Genomic DNA, 15,981 nt, shown 5'->3' with positions numbered 1-15,981 from the left:
GAAGAGGCAGCACCCGTCACTGTGTGCCCGTCACTGGCCCTCCACCTATCACAGGGCACTCAGCAGTAACACATCACATACAGTATGTGGCGCTCATCCCATCCCTGGACACTGACCTGCAGCTGTTTGAGAACCTGGAACGCCAGTAGCTCTTGTCTGAGGTCGTCTCCGCATTTCACAATGACAGAGAGAAGCTTCCATGTGGGAAAGTGGCCATACGGTGAGCCCTCCCGAATCCTCCTGCAAATTAATCCAACATATGGGTAGAGGGAAAAACACAAGTGCACAAATATACAGCTCCCTCCCTCTGCGTCACCCTCCCCTTATCACTAAGCGCTCACGAGCAGGACCCTCATGCGCTTATATCATGGTCTCATCCACGCTACCTACAATAGGCTCCTCACCTTCTGACGTCATATAAATTATGCATTATTACAGTACATATAAGAGATACCCTGAGTGGCCACCTCTACACTGCATATATATCCAGTCGGCCAATTGACTGGCAGCTCCCTGTGGGAGTCCTCACCATGGGAAGACACATAACAGTGTGGTTAAGAATTATCCATGGGTATTTCGGCGTACTGATGACTAACACGACTAAGCCGGGGGGTGGAGCCGGTCCCGCCACTAAGCCAGGGGTGGAGCCGGTCCCGCCACTAAGCCAGGGGTGGAGCCGGTCCCGCCACTAAGCCAGGGGTGGAGCCGGTCCCGCCACTAAGCCAGGGGTGGAGCCGGTCCCGCCACTAAGCCAGGGGTGGAGCCGGTCCCGCCACTAAGCCAGGGGTGGAGCCGGTCCCGCCACTAAGCCAGGGGTGGAGCCGGTCCCGCCACTAAGCCAGGGGTGGAGCCGGTCCCGCCACTAAGCCAGGGGTGGAGCCGGTCCCGCCACTAAGCCAGGGGTGGAGCCGGTCCCGCCACTAAGCCAGGGGTGGAGCCGGTCCCGCCACTAAGCCAGGGGTGGAGCCGGTCCCGCCACTAAGCCAGGGGTGGAGCCGGTCCCGCCACTAAGCCAGGGGTGGAGCCCGGTCCCGCCACTAAGCCAGGGGTGGAGCCGGTCCCGCCACTAAGCCAGGGGTGGAGCCGGTCCCGCCACTAAGCCAGGGGTGGAGCCGGTCCCGCCACTAAGCCAGTGGTGTACCATTAGAGCACGCTGTGTGCACATTATACCTCTACAGCCATATATCGCATTTGCTGTGGGCCCTATAGACACCACTATATGTATATACAGTATGTAAGCTGGCAAGCAGGACCCTCCTCCCTCTACATCTTTCTTAAATTACCTAGATTATCCCTGATTCTTCGCTATATATGTAACTGTAAATAATAATGGACGCATGATGCACAGACAGTACTGCAGGCATCCGTACCTGACTTTCTCCTCCCAGGGTTCCTTCAGGGCCACAGCGGATGGATCCTCCGGATCTCTGCGGAAGGTGGTGGGCGTGTGCGCCAGCTGTTCAGAGAGACGACGCCTGTAAGATATAAGGCAATGATCCTGTGCTCACATCTACCATAAGCCAACCCACAGACACGCTCTCAGCAGCAGTAGGACCTCACCGGATGTCCCCAGCTGCAATGAAGACCGGCTCCTTGCTCTCCTGGCTGGTGATGCTGTCCACAGAGAACTGGGAGATGTTATCACAGCTGTTGGTGTGTAGCTCCGGTAGCTGCTTGGACAAGAACAACATGCGGTAAATGTGAGGAAGGACTCCGGGAGCAGGAGAAGCAGCAAACGTCACGGAGACGCACCTCCACCTGCAGCTCCCCAATGTCATCCACAGACCAGGCCTCATCATCATTGTCATAGTTGGGGACGGTGGTGAAGCTGCTGGCTCTCTGCTCATGGGTGATGCCGCACTCCGGAAGGTTCTCCACAGAGCGGGTGCTCCGGATCCGGTTCTCGGGGATCCGTGCTGGGACTATGGAGGTCTCAAAGTTCTCACACTCCAAAACCTCCACATAGATGAGATAGGGAGCCTAGAACGAGAACCCCGTTAGTCATCCTGGGGCCGGATTACATGATATTAGGGTTATATACATATGCCAAGTATGGAGGCCAATCACTTTCTATGAAACATATCTAAGGCATGATATAACACTGACCACCAGGCCCAGCAGCAGCCTGGGGGACAAATTATCATGCCCTCCAGGAGATATAACCCACCCTTACTACATACCTTGTCCTTGGAGTTCAGCACGACAGCCTGGGTGTGAGGCACTCGCACAACGTGGTGGTCAAAGCCGGCCGTAGGGAGCCAGACGCGAGCGGGCAGCTTGTGATTGAGCAGAGACAGCTCGGAGATGAGCCGCTGGGTCTTCTGCTCCTTGGTGGGGAGGGTGGCCAACCTCTTCCCAATGGCCATAAGAGACTTGATGAACTCCCTTTCCGGAGCGAGCCGGACAGGCTGCCGGGGTGCAGAGAGACAGCCAGATATTATCAATTGGTAACCGCTCAATCCCTTTCTACCACTTAATTCCCCTCACCCAAGTGACTGGCCAGTATGGGGAGGTCCTTTGGGGCATCTAAGATCACAGACTGCGCACATAGAACCCCACCTACCTTCATGATAATGTCTGTACCCCCTTAAATACACTAGCCTTATGAGTGCTGCTAACTGGGACAGGGTCGCTCACAAGACCACCCCACCCATCACAAAGGTTCTCCATCATCTTACCACAATGACAAGCCCCATATATTACTCAGTCATCAGCAATTCCTTCCTTAAGCCCCTCACCTGTGATTTCTACACCAATGCATCACACACCCAGTAGAGCCCCTCACCTGTGACTTCTACACCAATGCATCACACACCCAGTAGAGCCCCTCACCTGTGACTTCTACACCAATGCATCACACACCCAGTAGAGCCCCTCACCTGTGACTTCTACACCAATGCATCACACACCCAGTAGAGCCCCTCACCTGTGACTTCTACACCAATGCATCACACACCCAGTAGCCCCTCACCTGTGACTTCTACACCAATGCATCACACACCCAGTAATGCCCCTCACCTGTGACTTCTACACCAATGCATCACGCACCCAGTAATGCCCCTCACCTGTGACTTCTACACCAATGCATCACACACCCAGTAGAGCCCCTCACCTGTGACTTCTACACCAATGCATCACACACCCAGTAGAGCCCCTCACCTGTGACTTCTACACCAATGCATCACACACCCAGTAGCCCCTCACCTGTGACTTCTACACCAATGCATCACACACCCAGTAGCCCCTCACCTGTGACTTCTACACCAATGCATCACACACCCAGTAGCCCCTCACCTGTGACCTCTACACCAATGCATCACACACCCAGTAGCCCCTCACCTGTGACCTCTACACCAATGCATCACGCACCCAGTAATGCCCCTCACCTGTGACTTCTACACCAATGCATCACACACCCAGTAGAGCCCCTCACCTGTGACTTCTACACCAATGCATCACACACCCAGTAGAGCCCCTCACCTGTGACTTCTACACCAATGCATCACACACCCAGTAGAGCCCCTCACCTGTGACTTCTACACCAATGCATCACACACCCAGTAGAGCCCCTCACCTGTGACTTCTACACCAATGCATCACACACCCAGTAGCCCCTCACCTGTGACCTCTACACCAATGCATCACACACCCAGTAGAGCCCCTAACCTGTGACTTCTACACCAATGCATCACACACCCATTAACCCAAACATCTGTACCAATGCATCAGACATCCCTAAACCCCTAATTTGTGACTTCTGTGGTAATGCATCACACACCCCAGGTCTGCGCAATTTACTATACTTCTGTCACTTTCCATCCATGCCCTCCAAGACCAGTGTACCCCAACTAATGATGGTCAGCAGACACATAAGTAATATGAAGGGGGGGAATCTCCCGAACATATTTTTGTCTTAGCTGGTAATGTCACAAGCAAACTTCTCGGTCTAGGAAATCAGTAGGAGGAAACACTGGTTAACATAATAATTACAATTCCTTTACTGTAGCAGCCGATACCCTGATACAAAGGCAGCAGCTGCCCCCACCAGCCCAGGGAGTGGACATCACAACCTGTTTAGAGTACGTAAATACATTATTATTGATATTTGCAAAGAATCTGAAAGTAAAAAAATAAAAATCAGACGTCGCATTTCTGCACCGTTCCCAGACAGAGGCTTTCCCAGCTGGAGAAGAAGAAAGGGTTTACCGCTGCCAGCGAAACACGTGTCACATATTACTAACACCATGCCCTCTGCTCCAATGGTGACAGATACCCAGGGATTGCAATCACCTTCCTAGGGAAATCAAAGACCTTCACGTGAGCTAAATCCCACACTGCGCCCCTTCACACAAGCGAAATCCCGCACTTGGCCCCTTCATGCGAGCATCCCCCCCGCACTGCGCCCCTTCACGCGAGCACCCCCCCCTCCGTACTGTGCCCCTTCATGCGAGCGTCCCCCTGCACCGCGCCCCTTCATGCGAGCGTCCTCCTGCACCGCGCTCCTTCATGCGAGCGTCCCCCCTCCACCACGCCCCTTCATGCGAGCGTCTCCCTGCACCGTGCTTCTTCATGCGAGTGTCTCCCCTCCACTGCGCCCCCTCATGCGAGCATCCTCCTTCCACTGTGCCCCTTCATGCGAGCGTCCCCCTGCACCGCGCATCTGTGCCCCATTGGGGATAAGACCAGCCGGACCTGCAGCCCATGCGACCGTCCCCCTGCACCACGCCCCTTCATGTGAGCGCCCCCCATGTGAGCGTCCCCCTGCACCACGCCCCTTCATGCGAGCGTCCCCCCTGCACCACGCCCCTTCATGCGAGCGTCCCCCCTGCACCACGCCCCTTCATGCGAGCGCCCCCCATGCGAGCGTCCCCCTGCACCCCGCCCCTTCATGCGAGCGTCTCCCCTTCACCCCGCCCCTTCATGCGAGCGTCCCCCCTGCACCACGCCCCTTCATGCGAGCGTCCCCCCTGCACCACGCCCCTTTATGCGAGCGTCCCCCCTGCACCACGCCCCTTTATGCGAGCGTCCCCCCTGCACCACGCCCCTTCATGCGAGCGTCCCCCCTGCACCACGCCCCTTCATGCGAGCGTCCCCCCTGCACCACGCCCCTTCATGCGAGCGTCCCCCCTGCACCACGCCCCTTCATGCGAGCGTCCCCCCCCGCACCACGCCCCTTCATGCGAGCTTCCCCCCCGCACCGCGCCCCTTCATGCGAGCTTCCCCCCGCACCGCGCCCCTTCATGCGAGCTTCCCCCGGCACCGCGCCCCTTCATGCGAGCGTCCCCCTGCACCGCGCCCCTTCATGCGTGTCCCCCTGCACCGCGCCCCTTCATGCGAGCGTCCCCCTGCACCGCGCCCCTTCATGCGAGCGTCCCCCTGCACCGCGCCCCTTCATGCGAGCGTCCCCCTGCACCGCGCCCCTTCATGCGAGCGTCCCCCTGCACCGCGCCCCTTCATGCGAGCGTCCCCCTGCACCGCGCCCCTTCATGCGAGCGTCCCCCTGCACCGCGCCCCTTCATGCGAGCGTCCCCCTGCACCGCGCCCCTTCATGCGAGCGTCCCCCTGCACCGCGCCCCTTCATGCGAGCGTCCCCCTGCACCGCGCCCCTTCATGCGAGCGTCCCCCTGCACCGCGCCCCTTCATGCGAGCGTCCCCCTGCACCGCGCCCCTTCATGCGAGCGTCCCCCTGCACCGCGCCCCTTCATGCGAGCGTCCCCCTGCACCGCGCCCCTTCATGCGAGCGTCCCCCTGCACCGCGCCCCTTCATGCGAGCGTCCTCCTGCACCGCGCTCCTTCATGCGAGCGTCCCCCTCCACCACGCCCCTTCATGCGAGCATCTCCCTGCACCGCGCTTCTTCATGCGAGCGTCCCCCCTGCACCGCGCCCCTTCATGCGAGCGTCCCCTTCCACCGTGCCCCTTCATGCAAGCGTCCCCCTGCACCATGCCCCTTGCCGTGCCATCTGTGCCCCATTGGGGATAAGACCAGCCGGACCTGCAGACTACAGATACTGGTTTTCTAATCTGAGCTTTGTCTGTAAGTTTTGGTTCGATGACGCTGCACAGAACGATTGCGCTTTGGCTTCTGCGCTGCCGGCACTTACACCATTGCTGCGACTGGGGGGGGGGGGGGGGGGGGGTATGGGGACTACAATCAGCCTATCAGACTCATTCATCATCAGTCACATTGGGGACAGTGGGGCAGATGTATTAAGCCTGGTGAAGAGATAAAGTAGAAGGTGAGAAAGCACCAGCCAATCAGCTATGTTGAAAAATGAGTGGATTGGCTGGTGCGATATCCCCAGGCTTAATGCATCTGCCCCAGCATGTGGGGAGCGCTCACCCTCCTACCCACACAGTACAAGCGGCAGAGCGGCCATGTATACCGGGTGGTGTATAGGACATACAGCGCAGCGGGCACATAGTAACGTGTGACCAGGGAACTTTACCAGCTGGGATAACGCTCTGTACCTCAGACCCGCCGACAAAACAATACGGAAATAAAACAAGAAACTGAAAATGAATCCCAAGGAACAGAAGGAATGAAATAAAGAATCGCCTGGAATTAGTTCTCCAACACTTGATAATTCCAATGATCATAATAGAGAAACAGCATTTCCTCTGCCCGGTCTCCACTCGCTCGCAGCTGGGGTGGGGCTCGCGGAGGCTCAGCAGAAGGGGCCAAAGCTTGGCCTGGAGGTTCCAACCTCATCTCAAGATTAATGTTAACGTATCTGTGTTACCAATATCCTTTTATTATTTATGTACAGAAAATATATGGCAGCAGACAGAGAGCAACTGACCATACCGTGCACCTAAGGAAACGTGGGCCACACTCTCTGAGCCAGCAAGCTTACATGCAGTGTCGCCAGGCAGGGCATGCGCAGTGGGGGGGGAATGGGCCAGGCTGCGTGGCACACACTGAATATGTGATCAGAGGGCAGCCGTGTAATGATGGGGAGGAAGCTGTGATTCTATTCACTGAAACAGATCTGCTTCCAGTTACACTCCTCTGGGGCTCTGTTGTGGGACCACAAGTCCCAGCATGCTTCTGGAGTTCCCTCCCCCTGTCCTCATTACTGTATCACCAGGCGCTCTGTGCAGATAGGATTCTAGCCGAGCCCCTCATTTATATTATTTCAGGGCACATTACAGTGAAATGATGGGGTAACAAGGGGGCGATCTGAGAGCCCCACAAAGCAGTGTTTAATACGCGGCGGCAGGAGACACTAAATAAAGCTGTTTCAGTGATTAGAGGGATCGCCAGCAGCAGGACGCAGCAAGACGACAGTGCGACATTCACAAACGTGTGTAAGACACCCCCCCCCCCCCCCAGCATTGTCATTCGTTACCTGCTTGGGGGAGGGGCTCCAGCTCTAACCCATCATCTGGCAGGACGCATTTCGCAGCCAGAATCGCTGACACATTATCAGGGCTGGCGCGTTCCTGACCCTTTCACAGCTGTATTTGTGAATGCCGCCAGCAGTGGAGGGTAAATGCGCAGTGCTCCATCTCATTTCATGCACAGCGCCGACTGCCACCATTTTGTATACAATGCTGCCAGGCCGCAGACATGCAGGGGAGGGGGGGACTGGGTGTGGCCCTTTAGTACCTGCAGAGGAAATGCTGCTGGCAGAGAGAGAAACCAGTAAGACCCCCAACCGACTACATGTAAACCGTCCACTTACGGAGGAGAAGGACCTATCGAGGCTTTCCGAGCTGGAGGAGAGGTCCTGGGAAGGAGGGAATGACAGGAGGTGAGAGGGGGAGAGAAAGGCAGAGATTTAGCCACTACGGTTACACGGACCCCATACCCCCACCCATGCCCAGGGATGCTGCAATTGGATGTGAGGTGACAACGCACCACCTTCCCACACCTGCTCTGCCAGAGACGTGGCGCTGTACGGTGGGTGGGCGGAGAGCCGCGTAATCCGGTAGTACCCGCAGCCACCCTGTGTTCAGTGATGGGGCTGCTACCGGCAATATGGATTCTGCTGCTCGCTGCGTCCTGCTGGTTCCCATAACAGACCAGGTTCTAAGGATATCTAGCCTTGAGCCAGATGTACTGAACTAATTATGCCACTTGTGCATTGTTATCTGGAAAACCTGGCCTGTTAGGGTGACTGTGGGGTATACGGGGGAGCAGCACCCAGTGAGTCGGCCGGGGATGGACACCATAGCGGCCCTAGGCACTGCGCGGAGGCCTGGCGAAGCAGGATACGATAGTATTGTCGACCTGGCTTAGGTCGACAGTCATTAGGTCAAAAAGCAACAAGGTCGACAGGGTTCTAGGTCGACAGGGTTCTAGGTTGACAGGGTTCTAGGTCGACAGGGCTCTAGGTCGACATGGATGAAGGTCGACAGGGTTCTAGGTCGACATGGGACACAGTCGACATTGGTATTTTCACAGTTTTTTTGAGTGCCGACAGGCGGTATTTCATGCCCTACCATCCACTAGGGCATGGTGGGAGAATAAAATACTGTGCCGAGGCGTAGCGAGGGGTTGTGGCTGACTTCCAACTGTGTCCATGTCGACTGTGTCAACATTCGGGTGAAAAAAACCATGTCGACCTCGCGACCTGTTGACTTAACCCATGTTGACCTAGAACCCTGTCGACCTTCACCCATGTCGACATAGAACCCTGTCGACCTTGCTGCCTGTCGACTTAATTCCGGTCGACAATACGATCCACACCCGGCGAAGCACGCTACCAACCAGTAGAATACATCTCCTCGTTGCCTGGACGATCAGCTCAGCAGACACAAGGAGGCGGCATCAGGAGCAGCGCAGGGAGTGGAAGCGTTAGCCCACTGCCCCTTCATAGCCAGCCTCTGGGGGCATAGTGCCATCTGTATAACATGCACCCTGTCGGCCCTATTGTCACAGTAGGGAATGTTGCTTCTCCAATGTTCTGCCCTCGCCATGAATATACATCGTATCACAGACTGGGATCTCATTACCCCCTACAGCCACATATGAGGGGGCATCTGTGCATTGTCCTGTCCCTAACAACATATCATGGAACCAGGAACCTTCCTCTCCTGTGCAGCCTGTGTAACACACATGACCACAGGTCTATTCAGCTGATGCACACCTGGAGTGCTGGACGCTTCATTCAAGATCTTGCAGTGACTACAATACACCACATGGTGTCACTGCAGCTCTGACTGTATTAAATACATTGCATGTGTGCTGGGTCATGTGACTGCCAGGCTGTGAATGAGCTTCTGGATCATGTGATTGCAAGAGAATGTAGGAAATGCTCAGTCATGTGACTGTGTAGGAGATGCCAGGTCATGTGCCAAGTCATGTGACTGCGAGGCTATGGAGGAGAACAGACAGCAGCTCTGTATGCTCAGCTACCATACTGCAGCATGACATATGATAGATGACAATGCAGGAATACTGCTACAGTGTGCAAGCACCAGGCTCCTCTACCAGCTACATACACATGTAATGGTGTAAAACACCAGAACACAGTGATTCCCCCCCCCCCCCCCAACTGCGTGGCCCCTGAGCGTGGACCAACCCCACTGTGACCACTGCACGTAAGCACAGGCTAAGCTAGGATGCAGCAAACCATGTCACCACTATGGCCACCACACTCTGTACCCGCAATGCACTGCGTGGGTGCCTAGAAGGCCAGCCTCACCTCATCGTCGTTCTCCACCTTAGGGTTGCTTGCTGTCCTCTTTAAGTTGCTGCTGAGGCTGATGCTGACGGTGGCATCGGACTTGGACCTCTGATGAGTACGCTTGGATGGGGATAAGCCAGTATCCGGGACTAGGCTGAGCGGCGGCAGTTCCCGCCTCTTGTGAACCGGCTTCAGCTCATCAGAGAGAATGACTTTGCGCAGCTTGGTCCCCCGGGAATGGCGCTGTGTGGAGATGTGCATGTCCGAGGAATAGGCCCCCAGGAGCCAAGCGCACTGCAAGGAGAAGTTTATGCTCTGCCGGCATCGGTGGACCACGTAGGGCTTGATGGCATCCCCCACGTCCTCATCCATATGAATGTACATGTTTAGTAGCTGTGGTAAGTAGAAGTCCACATCCTCATTCCTGAAGTAGAAGAGTCTGTTGCCGATGTAGGCCTGCACCCCGGGCTCCTTGGAGTTATAAAGGTACGAAATCGCCATGGAAACGTCAAACAGCTTACACTCAAACAGGCGCAGGAGCCAGGACTGCTTAGCGGAATTATTCTTCTGCCTCCGCCGGGCGTTTTTTACGCTGTTGATGCCCATTAGAGACTCGTCCTCCTCGGAGATTCTACATCGGGTGATGGAGGCAGGAGGCTCTTCTGGTTTCTTGCCAGAGTTCCCATTGGCCATTGCATCTTCCTGACCGTCATCTTCCGCTCGGTCCAGGTTCTCCAAGGAGGAGCCATGTATGAGTTTCACCTTCTCCAGGACATCCTGGCAAGCTTTCTGCGCCACATCGGGGTCTATGACCAGAGACAGCTCCACCACACCCTCCGTGATGACACCAAGGGGACTCCCACTGTTAGGCTGTAAGACAACCTCGCCAGAGAGAGTGTCTGCTACTGGTTCCACCATGGCGTCGCCCATCTCACGGATCAGTCCTCATATGAGATCTAGAAAGACAAAGAGTGGTCATAAAGGTAATAGAGAGGGAGAGAGAGATACAAGGCATTCTGTCTACATAACCTTCCTTCTCTCCTATTTATCATTACTGTACATGTCACTAGTGTGCGGGTGTCTTTGTATTCTATTAGAGAAATGGCTGCACACAACCTTCCATCAATATAGGCCTAAGATTTCCCTGCCCATGGTGAAACGCGCACAAACTGCATTCACGCTAGCCATGTCAGAACGCACTGCGTGTACACACAGCATTCACGCTAGCCATGTCAGAACGCACTGCGTGTACACACAGCATTCACGCTAGCCATGTCAGAACGCGCCGCGTGTACACACAGCATTCACGCTAGCCATGTCAGAACGCGCCGCGTGTACACACAGCATTCACGCTAGCCATGTCAGAACGCGCCGCGTGTACACACAGCATTCACGCTAGCCATGTCAGAACGCGCCGCGTGTACACACAGCATTCACGCTAGCCATGTCAGAACGCACTGCGTGTACACACAGCATTCACGCTAGCCATGTCAGAACGCACTGCGTGTACACACAGCATTCACGCTAGCCATGTCAGAACGCGCCGCGTGTCACGCTAGCCATGTCAGAACGCGTCGCGTGTACACACAGCATTCACGCTAGCCATGTCAGAACGCGCCGCGTGTACACACAGCATTCACGCTAGCCATGTCAGAACGCGCCGCGTGTACACACAGCATTCACGCTAGCCATGTCAGAACGCGCCGCGTGTACACACAGCATTCACGCTAGCCATGTCAGAACGCGCCGCGTGTACACACAGCATTCACGCTAGCCATGTCAGAACGCGCCGCGTGTACACACAGCATTCACGCTAGCCATGTCAGAACGCGCCGCGTGTCACGCTAGCCATGTCAGAACGCGCCGCGTGTACACACAGCATTCACGCTAGCCATGTCAGAACGCGCCGCGTGTACACACAGCATTCACGCTAGCCATGTCAGAACGCGCCGCGTGTACACACAGCATTCACGCTAGCCATGTCAGAACGCGCCGCGTGTACACACAGCATTCACGCTAGCCATGTCAGAACGCGCAGCGTGTACACACAGCATTCACGCTAGCCATGTCAGAACGCGCCGCGTGTACACACAGCATTCACGCTAGCCATGTCAGAACGCACCGCGTGTACACACAGCATTCACGCTAGCCATGTCAGAACGCGCCGCGTGTACACACAGCATTCACGCTAGCCATGTCAGAACGCGCCGCGTGTACACACAGCATTCACGCTAGCCATGTCAGAACGCGCCGCGTGTACACACAGCATTCACGCTAGCCATGTCAGAACGCGCCGCGTGTACACACAGCATTCACGCTAGCCCAGTCTGTACAGATGACTGAATGCTGTGATCTGGTGTAATGGGAAGAGTCTTTGGCCAATCAGAGTGAGCAATACGCAGACACTACCTGCTGCTGTATGCTGAGTGGAAGTACCTGTAAAGGTCAGTCAGTGTGTGACGCACTGCCAGCACCTGGGGAGACATTCTCCTACTCATGTCACACCTGATGACCATGCAGAAACATGATCCCAGCCCCACACCTTACACCTGAGCTCTCCTACTGCAGGGGCACTGCCAGCACCTCTACCGCACACACACTGCGGGGGTACTGCCAGCACCTCTACCGCACACACTGCGGGGGTACCGCCAGCACCTCTACCGCACACACTGCAGGGGTACTGCCAGCACCTCTACCGCACACACTGCAGGGGCACTGCCAGCACCTCTACCGCACACACTGCAGGGGCACTGCCAGCACCTCTACCGCACACACTGCAGGGGCACTGCCAGCACCTCTACCGCACACACTGCAGGGGCACTGCCAGCACCTCTACCGCACACACTGCGGGGGCACTGCCAGCACCTCTACCGCACACACTGCGGGGGAACTGCCAGCACCTCTACCGTACACACACACACTGCGGGGGAACTGCCAGCACCTCTACCACACACACACACACACTGTGGGGGAACTGCCAGCACCTCTACCACACACACACTGCGGGGGAACTGCCAGCACCTCTACCACACACACACACTGCGGGGGAACTGCCAGCACCTCTACCACACACACACACACACTGCGGGGGAACTGCCAGCACCTCTACCCCACACACACACACTGCGGGGGAACTGCCAGCACCTCTACCACACACACACACACTGCGGGGGAACTGCCAGCACCTCTACCACACACACACACACACACTGCGGGGGAACTGCCAGCACCTCTACCACACACACACTGCGGGGGAACTGCCAGCACCTCTACCACACACACACTGCGGGGGAACTGCCAGCACCTTTACCGCACACACTGCGGGGGTACTGCCAGCACCTCTACCGCACACACTGCGAGGGTACTGCCAGCACCTCTACCGCACACACTGCAAGGGTACTGCCAGCACGTCTACCGCACACACTGTGGGGGAACTGTCAGGACCTCTACCACACACACACACACACACACACACACACAATGCGGGGGAACTGCCAGCGCCTCTACCACACACACACTGTGGGGGAACTGCCAGCACCTCTACCACACACACACTGTGGGGGAACTGCCAGCGCCTCTACCACACACACACTGTGGGGGAACTGCCAGCACCTCTACCACACACACACTGTGGGGGAACTGCCAGCGCCTCTACCACACACAAACTGTGGGGGAACTGCCAGCACCTCTACCACACACACTGTGGGGGAACACCGTAGGGGGGGGGGGGGGGGGGGTAACGGCCAGCACCTCTACCGCACACACCGGGGTGGTCACCGCCAGCACCCACTACCGAACACACTGCAGGGGGGGGGGGGGGACGGCCAGCACCTCTACCGCACACACCGCGGGGGCACTACCAGCACAGGAATGCGATGGAAGTCTCAGCATATGATACAAGCGGTGGCACCCCAACGTAGCATCATGTTTAGCGATGCCACACCATAAGCCCACTATGTACCACACACAGACGTGGCATGTCCACGTTATCAGGGGGTGCGAGCAGGAGGAAGGCGTGCACATTGCAGAGAACAAAGGCTGAGGAATCACTTACATGGAAACTTCCTGACACACAAGCTGCCTGTTTCCATGAGGTTACACTCTGCAACTGGAGCTGCTCTCACCTATCACAGTATCTCGGTGACTGTGCATAGAGTGTAAGCTTCTCCGGCGAGTCTCCTCTACAGCCGGACAGGCTATGAGCCTATTACAACAAGGAAAGTATGTATTAAACATCTACGTGTCTCACATGAAACCACTAAAATGTCAAGTGTAAGGTTCTCGGAACAGAATCTCACATTAACCCACTGGAGCAGTGGTTCTCAAACTCGGTCTTCAGGACCCCACAGGACACATTTCCCAGGTCGTCAAACACATTGTGAGTACGGTTATGCACCCAGCTTTCAGAGATACCGTTATATGTGTTTTAAACGACCTTTCAGTGTAAAGGCCCATACACACACACACACACACACACACACACACACAAAGATGTGTCAGTAACGACCCATCGTTAACTACCATCTTTCATTTTCACCCTTGAAGTGAAAAGCAACGACCTCAGCATCGGGTGATCAGTGGTGCACGACGGCTCACAAACGACCACAAACGATGCAGGACCTTTTCTATTGTAAAAACAAACAATGTTAACGACCATAGCCAAATTGACCTGCATGCATGGACGATGGCTATGGTCTTTAACGACCCAGGGGTACGCGCATCGTTGGTAGTCGTCTGTCATTCACAGCATAAAGAGTAGACGATGTTAAAAGATTCACCTCCTAAACGAAGTCGTTCTGGGTTGTTCAGGAGGTGATTTATAATGGGGTCGTTCCTCATCATTAAGAAGACATCGTAGTGTGTGTATGGGCCTTTAGTGAGGTACACACCCTTACTGGCACTTGTGTGTGACACACCTATTCTCATATCTTATCTTTACATGTATTCTCCATCAATGAGATGAATAAACAAGTAGGAATTGCCATCAACTGTGAAAACCTTATGTTAAGAGAAGTATATATCTAATCTCATTCAGCGCCATTTTTTCCATAAACCCCACCCCCTTTCTCTGTACATTAACATTGGGTCAATAGGGATTGATCCAATGGTTTTGAAATAAAGGCAGCAAAAATACAGGAGCGCAAAACTCTATTCAAACTCCCCAGAAAAAAAACTCACATTTTCCAGGTCACCGGGCAGGTGCACAGGTGCATTCATTACTCACTGACACATTTTAAAAGATCCACATGTGGAGCTCATTATTTTCCTTGTGATTCTGTGAGGAGACCTGCAGAACATGCACTGTGTGGGGTCCGGAGGACAGAGAACTGTGCATTGGAGTATAAGCTCCTTGGAACAGAAGCCTGTGGATCTTTAAAACATGTCAGCCAGTAATGACTGCACCTGTGCGCCTGCTGGATGACCAGGGAAACCCTGAGGGCTATTTCACACGCTCCGTTCCTTCCAGTGGCGGGATCGGGCTGCAACCAGGCGGCCGTGCCGTGGCCGTCCTGTGTGAATGGACACAATTGTCCATTAAGAACTACTGTGTACGCCACGGCATTTGGCCGCGCGGGGTTTTGTCGCCCGGCAGGAGCTGGAGCGTGTGAAATAGCCCTGTGTACATGAGGACTGGAAACCACTATAATACAGTATAATCCACTACCCCAGGCCTGGCCAATCTGTCCTAGTGTTCATTCTAGCACCCGCCATCTTTGAAAACCCATGCCGTTCCTCTTCCCTGCCTGGGGTGTCGCTGTCTGCTGCAGCGCTTCTAGCACAGTGTGGTCTGTATATCAGCACTGATATGCAAACCATACCTGTGCTAGAAACACCACAGCAGACAGCGACACCCCAGGCAGGGAACAGGAACAGCATGGGTTTTCAAAGATAGCGGGTGCTAGAATGAACACTATGTCCCATCATGCCCTGCCACAGTTTTGCTATTGGTAAATGCCACAGGTTGGCCTGGCCTGCATTAGTGTGTAAGCTCTTGGGACAGGGTCTTACACTGAACCACTAGACTGTAAGCTCCATGACCCGATGGGTTAATAATTCCTTGTACCTAAAGGCCCCCATACACTAGCCGATTTTGGTCAGATTTCGGCCAGATCAGTCGGATCTGGCCGAAATTGGACCAAAATCGGCTAGTTTTGATGTCCCCTCAGATCCGATGCGCGGTCCCGTGCGCATCGGATCTGCGTCGGGTGGTCGGACCTGTTGCACGTCCGACCACCCGACTTGGGACCTAGTGGGGCGGCGCGGCGGTGGAGGGAGCAGAGGGGGCTGGGGACGCTGCGGGGTACACAGGCGGCATAGAGCCGGGCAGGGGGAGCCGGGAGTTGTCAG

The 15,981-nt window shown here is 55.5% G+C and overlaps 1 protein-coding gene across 3 annotated transcripts in view; it reads right to left on the bottom strand.

Annotated features, from left to right (window-relative positions):
- Window positions 1–15,981, bottom strand: part of PI4KB (phosphatidylinositol 4-kinase beta) — a 28,066-nt gene that overhangs the window by 3,598 nt on the left and 8,487 nt on the right. For 2 of the 3 annotated variants that reach the window (XM_083166856.1, XM_083166855.1), the window contains exons 2-8: window positions 9,652–10,589; window positions 7,687–7,731; window positions 2,181–2,408; window positions 1,753–1,980; window positions 1,561–1,670; window positions 1,371–1,475; window positions 117–240 (exon numbers count right to left, since the gene is read on the bottom strand). In XM_083166856.1, the coding sequence (XP_083022982.1) occupies window positions 117–240; window positions 1,371–1,475; window positions 1,561–1,670; window positions 1,753–1,980; window positions 2,181–2,408; window positions 7,687–7,731; window positions 9,652–10,563 (1,752 nt within the window). In that variant the 5' untranslated portion in view covers window positions 10,564–10,589. The remainder of the gene's footprint in view (window positions 1–116; window positions 241–1,370; window positions 1,476–1,560; window positions 1,671–1,752; window positions 1,981–2,180; window positions 2,409–7,686; window positions 7,732–9,651; window positions 10,590–15,981) is intronic. The other variant, XM_083166857.1, reaches the window with a different exon arrangement.

This window comes from Crinia signifera, chromosome 12, assembly GCF_055691185.1.
Source record: "Crinia signifera chromosome 12, ASM5569118v1, whole genome shotgun sequence".
Classification (NCBI taxonomy): domain Eukaryota; kingdom Metazoa; phylum Chordata; class Amphibia; order Anura; family Myobatrachidae; genus Crinia; species Crinia signifera.
Note: the sequence above shows the minus strand (reverse complement) of the source record. Positions and strands in the feature narration are given on the sequence as shown.